General features: G+C 39.3%; 1 protein-coding gene across 3 annotated transcripts in view; it reads left to right on the top strand.

The window, feature by feature from the left end:
- Positions 1–16,393, top strand: part of mettl22 (methyltransferase 22, Kin17 lysine) — a 45,722-nt gene extending 29,329 nt beyond the window's left edge. Inside the window, exons 10-12 of one of the 3 annotated variants that reach the window (XM_044330796.1) lie at positions 401–503; positions 11,074–11,242; positions 15,615–16,393. In XM_044330796.1, coding sequence (XP_044186731.1) covers positions 401–503; positions 11,074–11,242; positions 15,615–15,671 — 329 coding nt within the window. In that variant the 3' untranslated portion in view covers positions 15,672–16,393. Of the gene's footprint in view, positions 1–400; positions 504–2,373; positions 4,615–11,073; positions 11,243–15,611 lie in introns of those variants that run through there. The other 2 variants (XM_044330795.1, XM_044330797.1) reach the window with 2 other exon arrangements.
- Positions 16,394–16,685: the final 292 nt, after the last annotated feature.

The raw sequence follows: 16,685 nt of genomic DNA, 5'->3' as shown, positions 1-16,685 counted from the left end.
CTGAATACCTACTTACTGATTGGGATATCCCTTTTGTCCTTAAAAATTTAATAAAATCACATTAATTTTAAAACAAAGCATTAAATCCCATTTATTTATTGAATGAGTGAACAAACCACCCACTCTTCCCAACAGATTTTCCCAAACATTCCATATTCATGAGGAGTGGCATCTCCAATACGAAAACCAGTCAGATTATTGACAAAACAACTTAAATTATTGAACAATCATTGCATTGTTATGAACCACACATTCTACATGGAGAAAGAGATTGCATTTATCCTATTAAAATAAATGCATATTGCAGCTCTTTAAGCCTTTTACATAGAATGACATGATGCACATCCAGAGATTGACAAAAAAAGCAGAATGAATAATTAGATTTTTTTTGTGTCACCAGTTTGCTACGATGATGATCTGACAGATGGCCTTTTCCGAACCCTGTACAGACTCTGCAGTAACTTTCCTCACAACTGCACAATCTTCATCTCCATAGAGAAAAGGTAAGCAGAAGACCAATGTGATGTGACAGCACTATGGTTAATGTCTGGGTAGATTCAGGGAAAGATCATCATGGTCATGATAATAACCATGTGGTTAAGGTTAGGGGACAATCGTAGTAGTGTTTTTTTAAGTGTGGGCTTGCAGTTGGAAATGAACAGTGATCTTCCGTGTTAAAGTCTAATGTTTTGTTGACCCATCCATCTACCCTGACCTCTTCCCTACACAGACTTCTTTGTTGCTATATATATACATCATTTCATTTCCTTTGCTCCTGTCAGAATTTCTATGGCTGCCAGAGGGCTTCTGTCACTTAGTGAAAGGACAACTCCATCTGCGTTTTTTTTCCAGGTTACTCATATGAAATGCTCACTCAGCCATTAACAAAAGGATGGCTGAGTGAGCCCCCCCCCCCCCCCCCCCCCGCACTCTGTGCGCTGTGCTCACAACATGCATATTGTGTGTGTGTTGCTGTGGCTGTCTGTGCGCTGTGTGCATGACATGCATGTTGTGTGTAGGGCTGTGGCTGTGTGTGCGACATGCATATTTTGTGTGTGTGTGGCTACAATGTCTGTGCCACAGCTGCTGCTCTATGCATGATGTAAACCTTATTTGACTGGCAAAAATATATATGAGACAGATCTGTCAGTCACCAATGGCCGATCAGCTGAAAACCGGCCGTTTTAGATCAGCGGATAATTGATTGGTGCATCTCTGATTTATATAGCTAATATCTTATGTAAAATTAGGGCCTATTACAAAAAAAACTAACAAAAACAAACAAACAAAAACAACTTTATCAGTCAACAAGTCCAAGTCCTCATCTCCAACATCCTTGTCCAAATGCAGTCAATACTTGAGTCCAAGTCCGAGTCTGCGTCATCAGTGCTCAAGTCCAAGTCGAGTCACAAGTCCTGAAAATCAGAACTGGAGTTGGACTCGAGGAGGACAGCATAGTTGCTGTGGTCCTAAATCTAATTTAGGACCACACATAGGGTTAGGTTATGATCTAATACATTGTAAACCACATGTTCACATTTGATTTGTCTCTCACATAACAAAGCACCCCTACTCCTCTTCCATCAGGTCTAATAGTGAAATAGTCCTCATTCTTGGCCACACAAGAGAGGTCCATTAGAATTTTGATTGTTATTAATCTTAATCATGATTTTGCAAGGGTATAGGTCTTTTAAGGTTAAGTGACTGAGATGCAAGCACAAGAAAACACAAACAAGTCCAATGTAATTACATACACATTTATTACTAATACTACAGGCACAAGTACTAAACACTACAACATTTTACAAACAAAACACAAGAGGGAAAGGGAAACTCGTACACAAGGCTACGGCTAGTGAATGATTCAACTGCATAATGCAAAGTTACCTATTGTGTAGTTGGTATGAGAGACCTGACAAACGGATGAGATGACTGTTACCTACAGCTTAGTTCTGAATTGCCAATTGAAGTTCGAAATTATGAAAGCAACAGGGTTTAAGCAAGTTGATGAAGGTTTTGTACGAATACTTGCTCTCTCCCTGGAGTCCAATGTGCTGGGGTGAGAAGCTGAAATTGGGATCTTGTAATGATGAGTAAGTCGGCTGGTCTGGAGTTCAAAAAGTCCCCATTGGAAGAGAACTTCTGGTTCATGCTGTCCTAGGCTTGATCCTCAACTCATGACTCTAGACTTTTGAGGTTTCACCTCCTATAGTTCTGAAAAATATCTTCAAACTAGCAAAATACAAGCTTTTCACTGGCATGGCAGAAAACAAGAAGACAAATACAAAAGCAAGAAGAACCAGCAAAGAGCAGCCTAAAGCAGCTTAGAGTCTCAGGTAAGACATGGTTTTAAAGTTTCAGTCTGCCACCCAGAAGGTGCATCCTGGCCAATCCCAGGGGTTGCAGAGTTCTGAGAGAGCAGTCAGTCCCCTCTTGTCCACCAACAGGTGGGTACAATTCCTGAATGTGGTTATTTGTTTAATCAAAGTATTTACAATTTAACAATTGCATGATTCCTAATTTTGCCTTTTTTGATAGTATCTTTAGTGTTCTGAAAGTGAAACAAGCAGAACGGTACTAAACATGATAGTGTTATCAAGGATGATGGAATTATGTTTTTGGTACATTTCTTGGCTTAAAGGCAGTGTAATAAAAGTCTAACTAAAGTACATAACAACACATATTGTGATATACACACACATACTAACATAGAATATTAATTGTCCTTAGACAAAATCTAAAACTACATTTGTAGTTCCATGGGTTTTACAGTCCTCTGTTCTTCTTGATCTGACTGCAAACGGCAGGGGTCCATGCCATTTGAGTGTGTGTGTTCTGGTAAAGGTCTGTGAGTGTCTGTATGTCACTGGAGCACGGCATATTGTGCAGCATGTCTTGTGCATTATGCTGATTTGACAAGTGATCAGTTCTTGGGTTGGTCATTCATGTCTTGACAGTCAAAATCCAGCGTGGGATTAAAGTTGGTGCTAGTTTATCTCTGTGTGTGACTGGCTCTTAGAGATGAGTTATGATAACCAATGGTGGGGGTCTTTTATCCAAATGGTACAATCAGTTCACATTGGGGTGTGAATTGGTCTTCCCATCTTGTTGGCTCTTGTGGCTTGAAGGATCAAAGGTGGTTTGGGTCAGTGGTCTGGTTTGGTGACCATGCAGGAGATGGGGGGTTCTTATCTGATCCTTTCTGTTTGTAAGAGGTTGTTTAGATCAGTCATTCTCAACCAGTGGGCCACGGCCCACAGGTGGGCCTCAGAGCACCATCTAGTGGGCAACAGAGGCAGTGGTACTGCCAAATGGTTAAAATTATTTTTTCCAATAATTTCTAAAGTTTACAAAGCTAGTTATTTTTATATCTAAATAAAAACACCAAATTAAAGTGCATAATTTTAATGACCACTTAAATTTTAAGCTAGCTTTAGCTGTTAGATAGCTAGCTTTCTCTGGGGATCCTGCTTCAGAAGACATGTCTCTATCCACTGTGTTGGAGAATGAACTGATGGAACTATCAGCAGACCGCAGCCTGAAGCTTGCGCTCACACAAGTTGACCTTGCTTCATTCTGGATAGTGGCTGCCAGTCAATATCCCTCTCAGTCAAAATGGGCAATCAAATTTCTGTTGCCTTTCACCACCACCTATTTATGTGAGGATTTTCCATTGTAACTGTCACAAAATCAAAGGCAAGGAACAAACTGAAAGCAACCCGGAATGCAACTCTGCATGTCAGAGTTGCATTCCAAGTGTCTCGCTGAGGGTAAACAGAATATTTATTTTGTTCATTATAGCTGACAGGTGGCATAACACATATTTACAGCCCAATTTCTTTCGGATTATGTTTTTTTCTTTTTTTTCATTTATTTGGGAAGGTGGTCCTCAGAATTTTTTTCACAATCAGAAGTAGGCCTTAAGTTACAAAAGGTTGAGAACCCCTGTTTTAGATGGTTTGGGACCTTCACTTATATATTATTGGCCAGCGTTCCTGGGGGGCTGAAGAAAGAGCTGGTCTGTTTGAAGATTGTGCTGTCTGCCTTCGAAACATGCAGGGACTTAACCCTACACCAGCACTGGAGGAGTCCCAGAGGCAAGGCTCCCACTAGGCTCCCACTAGGCTTGGGCGCAAATCAGCACCAAAGTTCTGCAGCGCTCCAGGGGTCATTGGTCCAGGATTTAGCTGAACATCTCCAGAGAGCAGGAGCAGCATGAAGACAGACCCTCTATTCTCCAAAACGGGATGGCTGATGACTGGTCCATCGGATCGGTGATTCGCTCTAGCAGATATTGCAAAATATCCTAGCAAATTGTGTGGAAACTCACTGTAGGAGCTTCAACTGGCCATGAGCCAGCTTTTGTCCTGAGCCCAATCGCTAGGAGTGTGCGGTGGCTCAACTGTTTTCTATCAGTGTTGATTGCTCTGGCCAGACAGATGCGTACAGGCAATACAGCAGTGAGTACCAACAGTAGTCCAAAAAGCACTCCATGAAACACCAGCCCAGGTCTTTTTGCTGATGAAAAACTGCTTTGAACTTGACATAACTAGGCTTAAATGGCCTCGAAGGACAGTCCTAGGCAGCAATCCCATCCAGGATCCCAGTGGTCCGAGGATAGAAGCTCCTCTTAAGCCCCTCAGCACTGGCATTGTGCACCCAGAATGTCCTCTCGACCACAGCCAGGAGAAAAGGCCGCCATCCAGGTGGTTAGGATCCCCAGAAGATCCATATATATAGGTATCCCTGTTTACCTTTTGATGTTGAGATGGATGAAGATGATCTTGCTTGTCCATGTGGTCGGGATCACGGCTGGTGCTAATCCTCTCCACCTTTTCCTCAGTGTTTACTCCGGTGTTTACATTTGAAAACCATGACTGGCCAGGTAGCAGAGTGGCAGGAGGGTGAGCTGAGCACTTCCCTGTCTTGATGAATGACTTGTACTCATATGTTATCATTGTTCAATAATGTCCAGTATTATTCATAAAAAGTTCACAGAAGTGCAGAAATTTAGCAGAGCGGACAGAGAGGCGACTGTATAGGTCCACGCCCTCTAGAGTCCAGGGTGCATAGAGAGCAGCATGTGTGGATTACATTACCAGCAAGGATCCTTTATGTTTTCTTCTTGTTTTCATAAAATAACTCTACTTTTTGCTTCTTTAGTGCTGTAACTCCTTTGGAATCAAGTCACTATGTGTTAACAGCCAAAACGTGTGTAAGGACTGGCCGAGTGGTAGAGGAAGGACACATAGAAGCAGTAGGAGTATGAGTAAGATAGAGAATGCATCTCATTTGGGCAGCATAATATTATTCTCTGAGATTTGGCAGTGCTAAGCCTCTGTTTCCCTTGTCAATTTGGAGTGTCTTAAATTTTACCCTTGGCCTTGCTCCCGCTCAGATGAACCATCTTTTTATCCCATGCTGTAAACTGAGATTCTGGGATTCTCACTGGTAGTAGGAAGAGATATAGCAACCTTAGCAGTACATCCTTTTCACCTTCTCAGTTCTTGACCTAAAGTCCATTTTGTTATATCTTTTTGTATCGTATTATTTATTGTTGTAGTTTTTTTATACATTTTGTTCAATACCTGAGTGATTAGCACTCCCACATATTTTACTAGTTTTGTTGTTAGTTTTTTTATTAGTTATTAGTTTATTAGTTAATCTTTATTGTTCTTCTTCTTACTATTCTTCCGTACATTTTTTGCAAGCTTTCAAACTCCTCCCTACTTTGCAACAGAAACCATTCAAATATCAAAATGTTCAGCTCTTTAAGGACATTTATGCTATCACTTTTTATCTTTCTATCATATTCCAGTGATTTTATATAATTTTTTAAAATATTAAAATTTATAATGGAAAGGAATGTTTGAAAGCTAATATCTAAAAAACTGAAAGTGCTATACTGTCGATATTTTGCGTACAGGTGTCCTATGTGGAAATGCTCCACATGTTAAAATATGGTACCAATAGCACCACCGTGTGGTCAGTTTTGGCTAATAACTCATGAACAGTAAGTCTATCAAAAACATGGATTGATGTTCCTTGGATGATGGTGATTAGACTGCTATAGGCCACACCCATTTGCTCCTAAAAGAAATTTCCGCCATTTTGGATTTTTTGATAAACATGTTTTGCTTCTGTTGGCACATATTTCATCCAATCTTAACCAGACTTGGTACATACCACATTTAGAGGACCCTAAACAAAACCTATTCATTTGTTTTTGGATATCACTTATGATTTATCTGTAATTAGTCAGCAAACTTTTGAAGGTGTGGCCTAATGCACTTAATGGGCAATAACTCCTCAATACTTGATTGGATTGCGACCAAAGTTTGGAATGTTGTACACAAGGGGACATTACAGAAGTGTGTAACATTTCATAAAATTCTACCCGAAGAGGGCGCTAAAGTAACTTTATAACATGATATTTCTGCAATTCTGTTGTCTTTAATGAAATCAAACTGGCTACTTAAGTTTTTCATGAGAATCTGCATGACATACTGAATCATGGCACCAATAGCCCCACCTTGTGGTCATTAATAAAACACCACCATACTAATTATGAACTGCCAAATCTCTTAAATGCAATATGCCATGGTAATCAAATTCTATTTGTACAGGTGGGGATCCTGAACAAGTCTTTAATATTTTCAGCTTTTTAATTTCTCTCAGCTTTCAGCATTCACACGCATTTTCCGCAGGAAATGCATTTCTAGTTGATTTTGCTTCCCACTTCAATTTATATTTCTGCCTTCCTCTGTATGTAGTTAACACAGAGTACCTGAGTTTTTGTGATGTGCAATTTATAACCCAGATAGGACAGTAGTCATCCAGAATTGTCAACACAGTTGACACAAAGTGTTTAGTTTGGATTTTGGAGATAGGTTATAGTATCATCTGCAAAAAATCCTATTATATGTTCCTCTTTTGCTATATTGATTCCTTTCAGCTCTTTGTTCTGTCTGATAGCTAGCCAAAGGCTCTATGAATATTGTAAAAAAGGAGGAGCTCGGGCAGCAGCCCTGGCAAGTGCCCCTAAACAGCTTAAAACTGCATGTCAGATGGCCATTGACCTTTATTATTGTGGTTGGGTGACTGTATGCACCTAAAACCCAGCCTCTCTAGCACTCTATACACTCTATAATGTGTAGTGTGCATTAGATGTTATCCTGATGTCACAACCTCTTTCTATGATGGTGGTGCCACAGCTTTGTTGAGTTTCATTGATAATCTTAGGCTGTGAGTATAAGGTTTCATAGTAATCTTTGAAGATTTTATGAATTTACTCTGGAATGTCTAGTTTGTTGCTTTTGGGCCCGATTCATAAAATGTTTGTTTTGTGAGTCTCAATTTCTTTTCCAATTCGTCATTTAAGATGTTCTCTCTTTGTTTTTTTGTGATTTTGTCCACTTCATCCATCTTGAAATTAGTCTCCCTTTCATTATTGCTTTAACCGTGTCCTATATGATAGTTGGACCTATTAAGCAATTTTTGTTATCTTTTATACAGTCACTAATTTCTTTCTTAATCTCATTTACAACATTCTCATTAGCCATGTTTCCATCTAATGTCAAACAAATTTTAAGTGAACTTTTGAAATGTCACAAAAAAAAGAAAATGTGAATTAGGAGCATTTTCATCAACTGGTTTGGAGCAAATAAACTAGGCTACACAAATCGTAGTTTTGTCAGAAGTTGGCCGTATAGGCGACGTTATAAAGGCTGTAATAAACAGAGTAGAAGTAGAGGTTGCCTTGGCCTATGAGAGAAAGATGGAGAGAGAACTTCAGGAATTTTTAAGAGGTTGTCTGGGCAGAGATTGTATTAGATTTTGTGTGTTTTATAAGCTTAGTGCTTGTATTTTTGTTGCATGATTTAACCGATCGCCGAGTCCCTTTTTCTGCTACACTGAGAAGTATTTGAAGTTGCTGCCTGTTTAGTTTGTGTTCACCACACTAGACTGTTTGTGTTGTTCCACTCGAGACTGCTGTGTTTGGGCCACCAGGAGCGAAAAGTAAATTGCAACCAGACAACATGCATACAGACTACCATCCATATGCGTGCTCTCTGTGGATAAAGCAACAGCTACTCTCCCCACTCAATTGTAGGACTGAGAGTTGGCTTTTCTTCCTTCTCCTTCCCTCTCTTGTTACAAACACAAACACACACACACATCTACATAATCACGCACGTTTTCTACACATCTGACGGTCAGATAGCGTGGGACACGGCACCACCCTGCCCTTCGTTATCTGCCATTAGAAACGCGTGTTTGATAAAGCAAATTGGGTGAGTGCAGAGATGCCACCAACCACTGGTCGGCACCATCTTGCTATTGTTTAATCGGAACACTGCGGCAACCTCCACCAGTTGGTTCATGTGTGACGTGACTTCCTCCCAAAGTCACGGCATCTTGAATCTCATGCAACGTCACCTTGCCAGATCTGCCATTGTAAGCTCGAGTGACGTCAGCTGGCCAGATCATGTCGACTATCTTGTCACTCATACACACACATACACACGCTTTTTCTTACATGTTTTAACCATACAGAGCTGCTGTTTTATGTGTGTTGTTTGGTTAGTAGTATAGTGGTAGTTGGTAGTATAGTGTTTGTTAATTGGTTAATAAATACTGTTATAACTTTAAAGAGAAGCCTTTTTGTCATTATTTTTCATATTTATTGTGATAAGTGGCTGATTATAGTCAGAGCTTGGATTTGAAACGTCACTGTTGGTGGTGCTGATATCCCAGATTAGCTCTCCTAAGTAAATTAATTGTTTACGAGACTACCTTATTGTTTGGTTATTGGTCCCGGTTTCCAGGTGGTGCCCCATATTATTAATTAATATTAATAATGTCTTGATTTTATAATTCATAATTATCTCTGATAATTATTCATTATTACTAATAACCAAACACACTCTTGACAGATCCAACACTGTGTCTGGAGTGGAGAATTGGCAGTAGAACTCTTCACCTATCCACAAAAATCTGTGGAAGATTCAAGATTCAAGATAGGCGCTATATAAATAAAAATTGATTGATTGATTGATTGATTGATTGAGTTTGTTGTAAGTGTTTGTGAGCTCCATTATTTTAACTTCCTTTGTGCTGACAGTTTTCCTCAAACAGCTGATTTCCTCTCTCATCATTTCCAGCATGTCTAATTTGTTGTGTTTATCCAGGCAACTCAGCTTAACTTCAGAAAGTAATATTAGACTGTATTCTGTATCAGAAAGTTCAGGTCTCTGTAGAACCTCTTGGCTAAAGAGTCTTTTCCTTTTTAGTGGCCAAACCTGTTTTGGCATTGAGGTGTTTTCAACAGCCGTGGCCTGAGCAGGTGTGTTGTTTAGTGATTCCATGGTGGTAATAACAGCAATTCCAAAGAAGAGCCAACATATAAATATCTCAGTATGAGTTGATGTGTCTGCCAAGGGCTCCAGATTTTTTTAAGTTAGTTTCATCCAGCCAGATATTGCTTCTTCTTCATAAGAACTCCTCACTTGGCCCTATAGAGATTATTGTATACTCCCAATGAGGTCTTTTGTGTAAAGTAGTATAGCTTCATTCAAAGTAAAAACATTGTCTGAAAGACCATTAAAGATCTGTTAGTACCTGCTATAGTGCATTTCAAAGAAAAATGGATATGTGTAAAAATGGCAAAAAACTAAATATCTTATATATATACAAGGTTAATCTAAATATTCCATGTTTCCACCGAACTATCTGCTCTAAAATGAAAAAGTGAGGGGACAACTAAAATAGATTCAGACACTACCACATACCAGGGCACTTGTTCAACAGGCCATGTCCTGTTCAAGCCACTCCGTTATTGTGTCTGTGTCCATGGTACTACTGGGTATGTCCACAATTTATATCCACTTCCTCAGGTCGTATCCTTGTCTTGTGCAATCTTGTACAGTCTTGGTCCAGAGTCCCAGTTAATCCCTTTCTCCTTGAATATTTTCTTGATCCTGATGTAGAATTGCATTTCTGAACCACTTCTGTTGCATAGTTATGGTCAAGTCAGTTGCTGTCATTCCAAGACAATTTTCTTTCGGCAAGTTTTTTCCTTGACCTTGGTGGTGAGTTGCAATCCGGTGATCTCCTTGACCTTGGTGGTGAGTTGCAGTCCAGTGTCTGGGCTAGTGCTCCATGGGATTTGTAAACGTGAGACGTGTGACGTCTGGTGGTAGTGAGAGCTTGGTTGTGAGGAGTTTTTAGAGTTTGTTTGTATAAGGACTCAAGATGTTATATGGCTGTTTCTCCAGCCTGCCCCCAACATGTAGCTTTGTATTTTGTATGTGTCCTGTGTGTTTTTTGCTTTGTACTATTTGTTGGTATACTGTTATATGTTTTATTTGTAAGGGACTGCAGATGAAAATTAGCTTTAAAGGTGCCGTGTGTAGGATTAAGTGGCATCTATTGGTGAGGTTACAGATTGCAACCAACTGAATACACCTCCCCTTCACCCTCCCCTTCCATGTATGAAGGAGAACCTATGGTGAAGAATGCGAAAAGCCCTCTCTAGAGCCAGTGTTTGGTTTGTCTGTTCTGGGTTACTGTAGAAATATGGCAGTGCAATATGGCGGGCTTCGTGGAAGAGGACCTGCTCCCTATGTAGGTATATTGGGCTCAATTAGAAGTAACAAAAAGCACAATGATTCTTTTTTTTAGGTGATATATGGGAACGAATCATAGCATGCATAAAGATCTTGGCTGCGTCCAAAGAGAGACAGTTTCTAATATGTCTAAAATTTGCTAAGTTGTACTTAATGGTTTTAACTGTTTTTTAAACATGTTTCTGTTAGATTATTTATGAATTGTGGGGAGTTAGCTTTAACTGGCTGTCTGGAGATCAAGTTTATGCAGCCATATTCCTATTTTCAACTTCTACAATGTCAGCACAACCATTTTTACAGACAGAAACATATCTCAAAACTCAAACACAAACAAAAACAAAAACGATAGGGTTCCTCACCTTCTGTGCTTGAAGACATACAATGAAAAGTAAACCAATGATGAAGCAGTAATCAGGTTTCCTGCTGTCTCTGAATATCTTACAAGGATGAATTTCACCCTGCGGCACCTGGATGTTTCCTGCAAGGCTTATGACCATTTCAGCCATTGTCTGGCCCAACTCCGGGACGTGGTGGATGGACAGTGCAGCTTCAAAGTAGAGCAGCTCCCTTCTAACTTCCCACAGTTTCTTCCATATGAACGCATAGAGCAACTGGTAAGGGAAACATTCATCATTATATTCTAATGGAGACAATATTTATTGGTTAACTTTATATTAACCTTAACTTGTATTCTAATTTTGAAGCCTAACCTCATTTAATTCTAAAACCTGAATCCAGCTCTCTTGCTCTCTCACTCTCTCTTTCTCTCTCTCTCTCTCTCTCTCTCTCCCCCCATTTTCACAATCTCGTTTGTTCCCTATCTATGCTGAGGGTGAGTTTTGCATTACAGTGCATGGATCATAACATGGTTTATTTCAGCACCACAACATGCAGCCTTACAATCATGTTTCTAAAACTATTAAAAACCATGGAAACTTTATTTAACATTATTCTTTTTTCAGGGGGAAACTTCATCATTATGTATGCTTTCAAAATACCATGTAGTACAGATACTACCCTACGATCATGGTTTAGCATGGTTATATGCTTCTGCAAAAAATACACAGGGCTATATATTGTATGTATGTATGTATGTACTGTACGGCATGCTAAGGGGAAGGAGAGGGAGAGATAGGCAGACCTCACTTCTGCTCTGGAATAGTCATCAGTATTGAGGAACTAAAAACCACATGCTTTTAAAATATCACTTGTACTCACTTTATTAACAATGTTTTGGTCCACAGACCTTCATCAGGAACTGTTCATACAGATAAAAGGGCGCTGGTGCCATATATAAATTTAAAACATAGCCTGGGAAAAATTACCAATCAGAAGCTGTCAATAGCCCCTCCCAGCATCCATTGAAATTAAGGTGTAAGCAAACCTAGTACCATTTGGAAAAAATACATAGTCTGTTTACAGATAATAAAAAGGTGCATAAATATATATTTTTCAAAAAGAATGTTCCCATACCCATATTTTGATGGGATGGATAAATATCCTGTAATAAAAAACATGTTTATTATTACTCTATAGTCCTTTCACAGTCACAGTTTATGATCCAAAGCACCTGCCCACAAGATTTTTTGGAGTGCAAGAACTTTGTGTGTTACCTGCTTTGGTTACATGAGAAAAGCAAAACTTATTTATCCTGACAGCCTGTCGCTGAGATTTAGTGTGTTACTGTAATTGAGTGTATTACTATTTGTTAATATTGTGTTCACTCTACTGCATGGCAGCGGTAGAGGTTGTGAGTGAGTGAGCTCTTGCCAAAGCCTGTCCCACACAAGAGTTTCTTTGTGGCCTTCTTTGAATAAAGTATAGTATTCCATGGTTTGTCTGCGACAAAATGTCGAGTGGACATAATATTCACAGTGAACGTGGGTTGGAAATATGTGAAAATATTTCCAAACTCCTCTAGTTCTAGCTCTAGGGAACTTAAGGAACACCAATATTAAAAGATGTACACACAAAGAGTCAAGACAACTTCTCTCAGTTATATGATAATTTATTTACAATATTTACACATAATGAACACAGAGATAAAATAAATGGTGATGAATAGTCAAATAGAAATATTTATATTTATTTATTTATGTTGGTTTGTTTAGTCAAGACACTCAAAGACTGTTTATTAATAATCAAAGGTTGGAGAGCAAGAGAGTGATCAGTGAATGAACCAACTTAGATTATGAGAGTATATGCGATACTTTAAACTAATCAAATATGTAATGATTAAAATATCTATGGCAGTTTAGGGATGCTACTAGCTGAAGAGGTGAAAATTAATTCTGGTACAAGAACTTGGATAGTTCCTAAGGCACTGTGCAGCTCAGGGTGACAGCAGGGTGACTGTGTGGTCTGTAGGCAGCCTCCTGAAGCTGAGGCAGGGGTCGGTCATGCTGGCGGCATGAGGCTTGGTGGTCCATTGGAGTTCTTGGTAGGCTGCAAATAGAATGTTCAGCATTAAGGCAGGCTTTTAATGCGGGTGTCACAAGTTGTTGAAATAGCATTGGCAATCACCGCACATGGAGGGATGAGCTGAAGTTGGACTCACACAGGAGGGAGAGAGAGACTTACGGTCTGCTAGCGTTTATGGTTGTGTCTTGCTACTCTGGATTGCAACGTGTTTCAAGCATGGCACACTTCCACAGGCAGCATCAAGATGACTGATGATCTTGAGTAGAGAGCAGAGTAGCGGCTGATCCAAGCCTTCTCTGTGTTCTTCATGCCATTTAGTGCCTATATTTACATTTATGAGATTATTATACCTCCAGACAACAGTGACATTCCTTTTAGAATTATTAGAGGGTGGACGAGTGGTTATTAGTGGCTATTTTCCCTTTATACAAACATGAGCTTATTTCCTAACATTTTATGTATTAATCATCCCATATCCCTATCCCATACAGTAGCTTAGCTTAATACTTGCTGAATAGCGTCTTGCCATCGCACTGTATGGGCCTGTTATGTACACAGAATGATGCCACTGACAGTAGCATTTTTAAATCTAGCCATCGTTATAGCACAGCAGATTAATAATTAATCTGTTACAGATGAACAGTTAACTAGCTACGATTTTTGGTTGGAAAAGTCATGCACACATCTTTTTAAATTTTCAATGATGTATACAACAAATACATAAAAGTTCAACTCACTTAAAAGAGTCTCAAACCAGACTACAGCAGCAGCAGCTTTGGCTCCTGGCAGCAATTTCAAAGCATCATTCCCTACCCACGTTGTATTGATTAATGTCCACTGTGACCAAGGTAAAAGCGTTTAGATGGATCACTATTAGCTGATTGGTATACATTCTACTAGAGGCCATGTGATTGGTTGACAATCTTTGTGTTCCCCAACTATCCCAGAATGCATGTTGAAAGAACAGATCTGAATCTCTGAAAAAAGTGAGTGGAATTTCTGCTGAATGTCTGCAAAGCAAGTGTCTAAAATGTTGCCAAAATTGTTACCAAACTAAATGACAGTGATCAAAATAGAAACATTAAAAGTGGCACAAATCCACTTGAATACTGTGTGACAAAGTGTTTCTTGCTTTAAAGGAAAATTACAGTTTATTTCAACCTGATGTAAATCCCACAGATGTGGCCATTGTTGCTCATGTGTCATGCTAATATTGCTCTCTCCAGATCCGTTATAGAGATTCAGGGATGCCCACAAAAAAGACGTCTATCATACAAATAATGAACATAGGGGCAAGCTGCTGAGTAACCTAGTAAATGAAATAAAATAGTTCATTTTCAAAGTTTTCCTCTTCACTCGGCAGGGGAGGAGAGCAGTGACTGCAGGAACACCAGCATACATTACTGTATGTTGTCTTTTCTGACAGTCCTGTTGCCTTTCTGCCTCCATTCTTTGCTTTTTTCTATTTCAGTTGATTATCCTTTCCGTGTACACTGGTTCAGCTAAATATGTTTGGCCAAAGTGAAATGACTCACGATAGTCCTCGTAATAATCCACAGGATAATCGGTTATTGCACTTAGTTTTTTTTAATTACCTTACAGTCCAACATGGTGAAAGTCAGTCATGTAATAAACCTTTGTGCACAAATGAATATGTGGGTGGTTCAGTTAGCCAGCAAACTGCCCTGGATATAGATCCCTATGCATTTAGCCACAATGGCTGCTAAGGGCGGCTAGTTTCTGTGTTTAGTTTCATTCAGACTCAGAAACAAACTATTAATTTGTAATAAACGTAAAAATCATGTTTATTTGGAAATAAGCTTGCCCCGATGTTTGTCGTTTTGTGCAATAGACGTCTTTTTGTAATCCCCCAAATCTCTATAACAGAGCTGGCAAGAGCAAAATTAGCATGACACATAGAGCTATAATTGGCCACATTTATGGGAAATACATCAGATTGAAATTTTCCTTTAAGTTGTCTGGGTGGTGACTGACTGACATGTTCTCCCTTCTGGGCTTACCAAAGCTGTATGTATGCAACACTTCCCGTACATACTGAACTGCTGCCCGTACGTTGAAGAGTACAGAGGAGACAGCTTCAAAGCTTCGGGGCTCACCAGATTCATCCATATTCATTCCTGATTGCCAGTAGAGTTTAATGAGACTCACTGCCACAGTTTGGTTGATAGTTAGACTATGTTTAGTGCCTGTTAATAATAAGTGTTAATAATTGTTTTGTATATTGATTTAAATGTCTACGCATTCTGGTAAGTGAGCAATGCAATCTTGTGGCCTGAAAGGTGCACCTAATCCTCAAAAAACTCAGAAGTTTAATATATTTAGAGGTCCCGAGTATACAAAGGAAACATAAAAACCTGCCGCCAGTAGTTGGGATGTTACTTGGTGCTGTTGGTGATGTTTAACATTTTCTCAATATTATGAGTTCAATATTATTCTGACTGCACTTGTCTATGTTAATTATTAGGAATTGTCAGAGGATTAATTTGCCCACTAGGGTATCAGTAAGGTTTTTTATTAATATACTGTACGTCATTTCTCAAGGAGCTGTGGAAGGTGTCTACTACTCTACTCTCATCTGACCAAGCCCAGTCTGAGTTCTGAGATGTTTTCATCTTGGCCTGGACTCTTCATCTAGTATCCACCATCTTGGACAGTTATCCTCCCCAAAGAAACAAATCAGTCCTGGAACAGAAGACACATCCAGGCACACTGCTCTTCCAAGTATAAAACTCATTGCCTGATTGTAAGTGTTAATAATGCAGAAGCAATTACTTTCCTTGCCTCTAGATGGTTTACACCGATATGTCTGCATCTGCTGGGGGTGTATATCTATCCCTACTAAGGCCAATTCATAGCGACTGCGTGGGTCGGTAACATAAATTTCATCATCTGCCCATGTCCGCCAGCACTGTCCACGCAACAAGTTTGTCAATTGTGCATATGCTAAGAAGCAAACTGGAACTTAGCATATACATACAAAACTGTGTTTTATGTGTGTTGCAGTACAATGTAATGCTTGTCGGCAATGCAGTTTCACAACAAATACCACTCATTTTAACCATCCTATTAATGGAGAACAATTAAGATTAATGGCAAGATCACTTGTTCTGCAAAAATGTAGTTATATGCTGAAGTGCCCCTGCGGATTGGCTTATGTGGGAAAGACGAACAGAGCCTTAAAAACTTGTATTTGTAAACACAGCAGTGCAATACGCAACGGTGATATGAAAAGACCTATGGCTAGACATCTTGTGGAAATAAAGCATTTAAACCAACATTGTACTCTTTCTGAATGTAATAAAGCATAATATTTTTAAGGGGAATACAGTATACTGGTGTTGCCTCCATATTAACACTGTAAAGTGTAAATGTTATATGTAGTTGTCTCAAAATCATATCTAATACAATAAACAATGAACATACACTAAACTATGCTAAAAGAAAGAAAATTGTTCTTTGCTCTACAACCCTTTAAAAAAACAAAAAAAAACAAACACCATATTCCCATTATATGGTTTGGTTTGGATATCTGGTTAGGATGCCTTCTGGACGCCTCCCTTTGGAGGTGTTCCAGTCACGTCCAACTGGTAGGAGACCCTAGGGCAGACCCAGAAC

The sequence above is a fragment of the Thunnus albacares genome, chromosome 17 (assembly GCF_914725855.1).
Source record: "Thunnus albacares chromosome 17, fThuAlb1.1, whole genome shotgun sequence".
Lineage (NCBI taxonomy): Eukaryota > Metazoa > Chordata > Actinopteri > Scombriformes > Scombridae > Thunnus > Thunnus albacares.
This window is presented reverse-complemented; position numbering and strand designations above follow the sequence as displayed.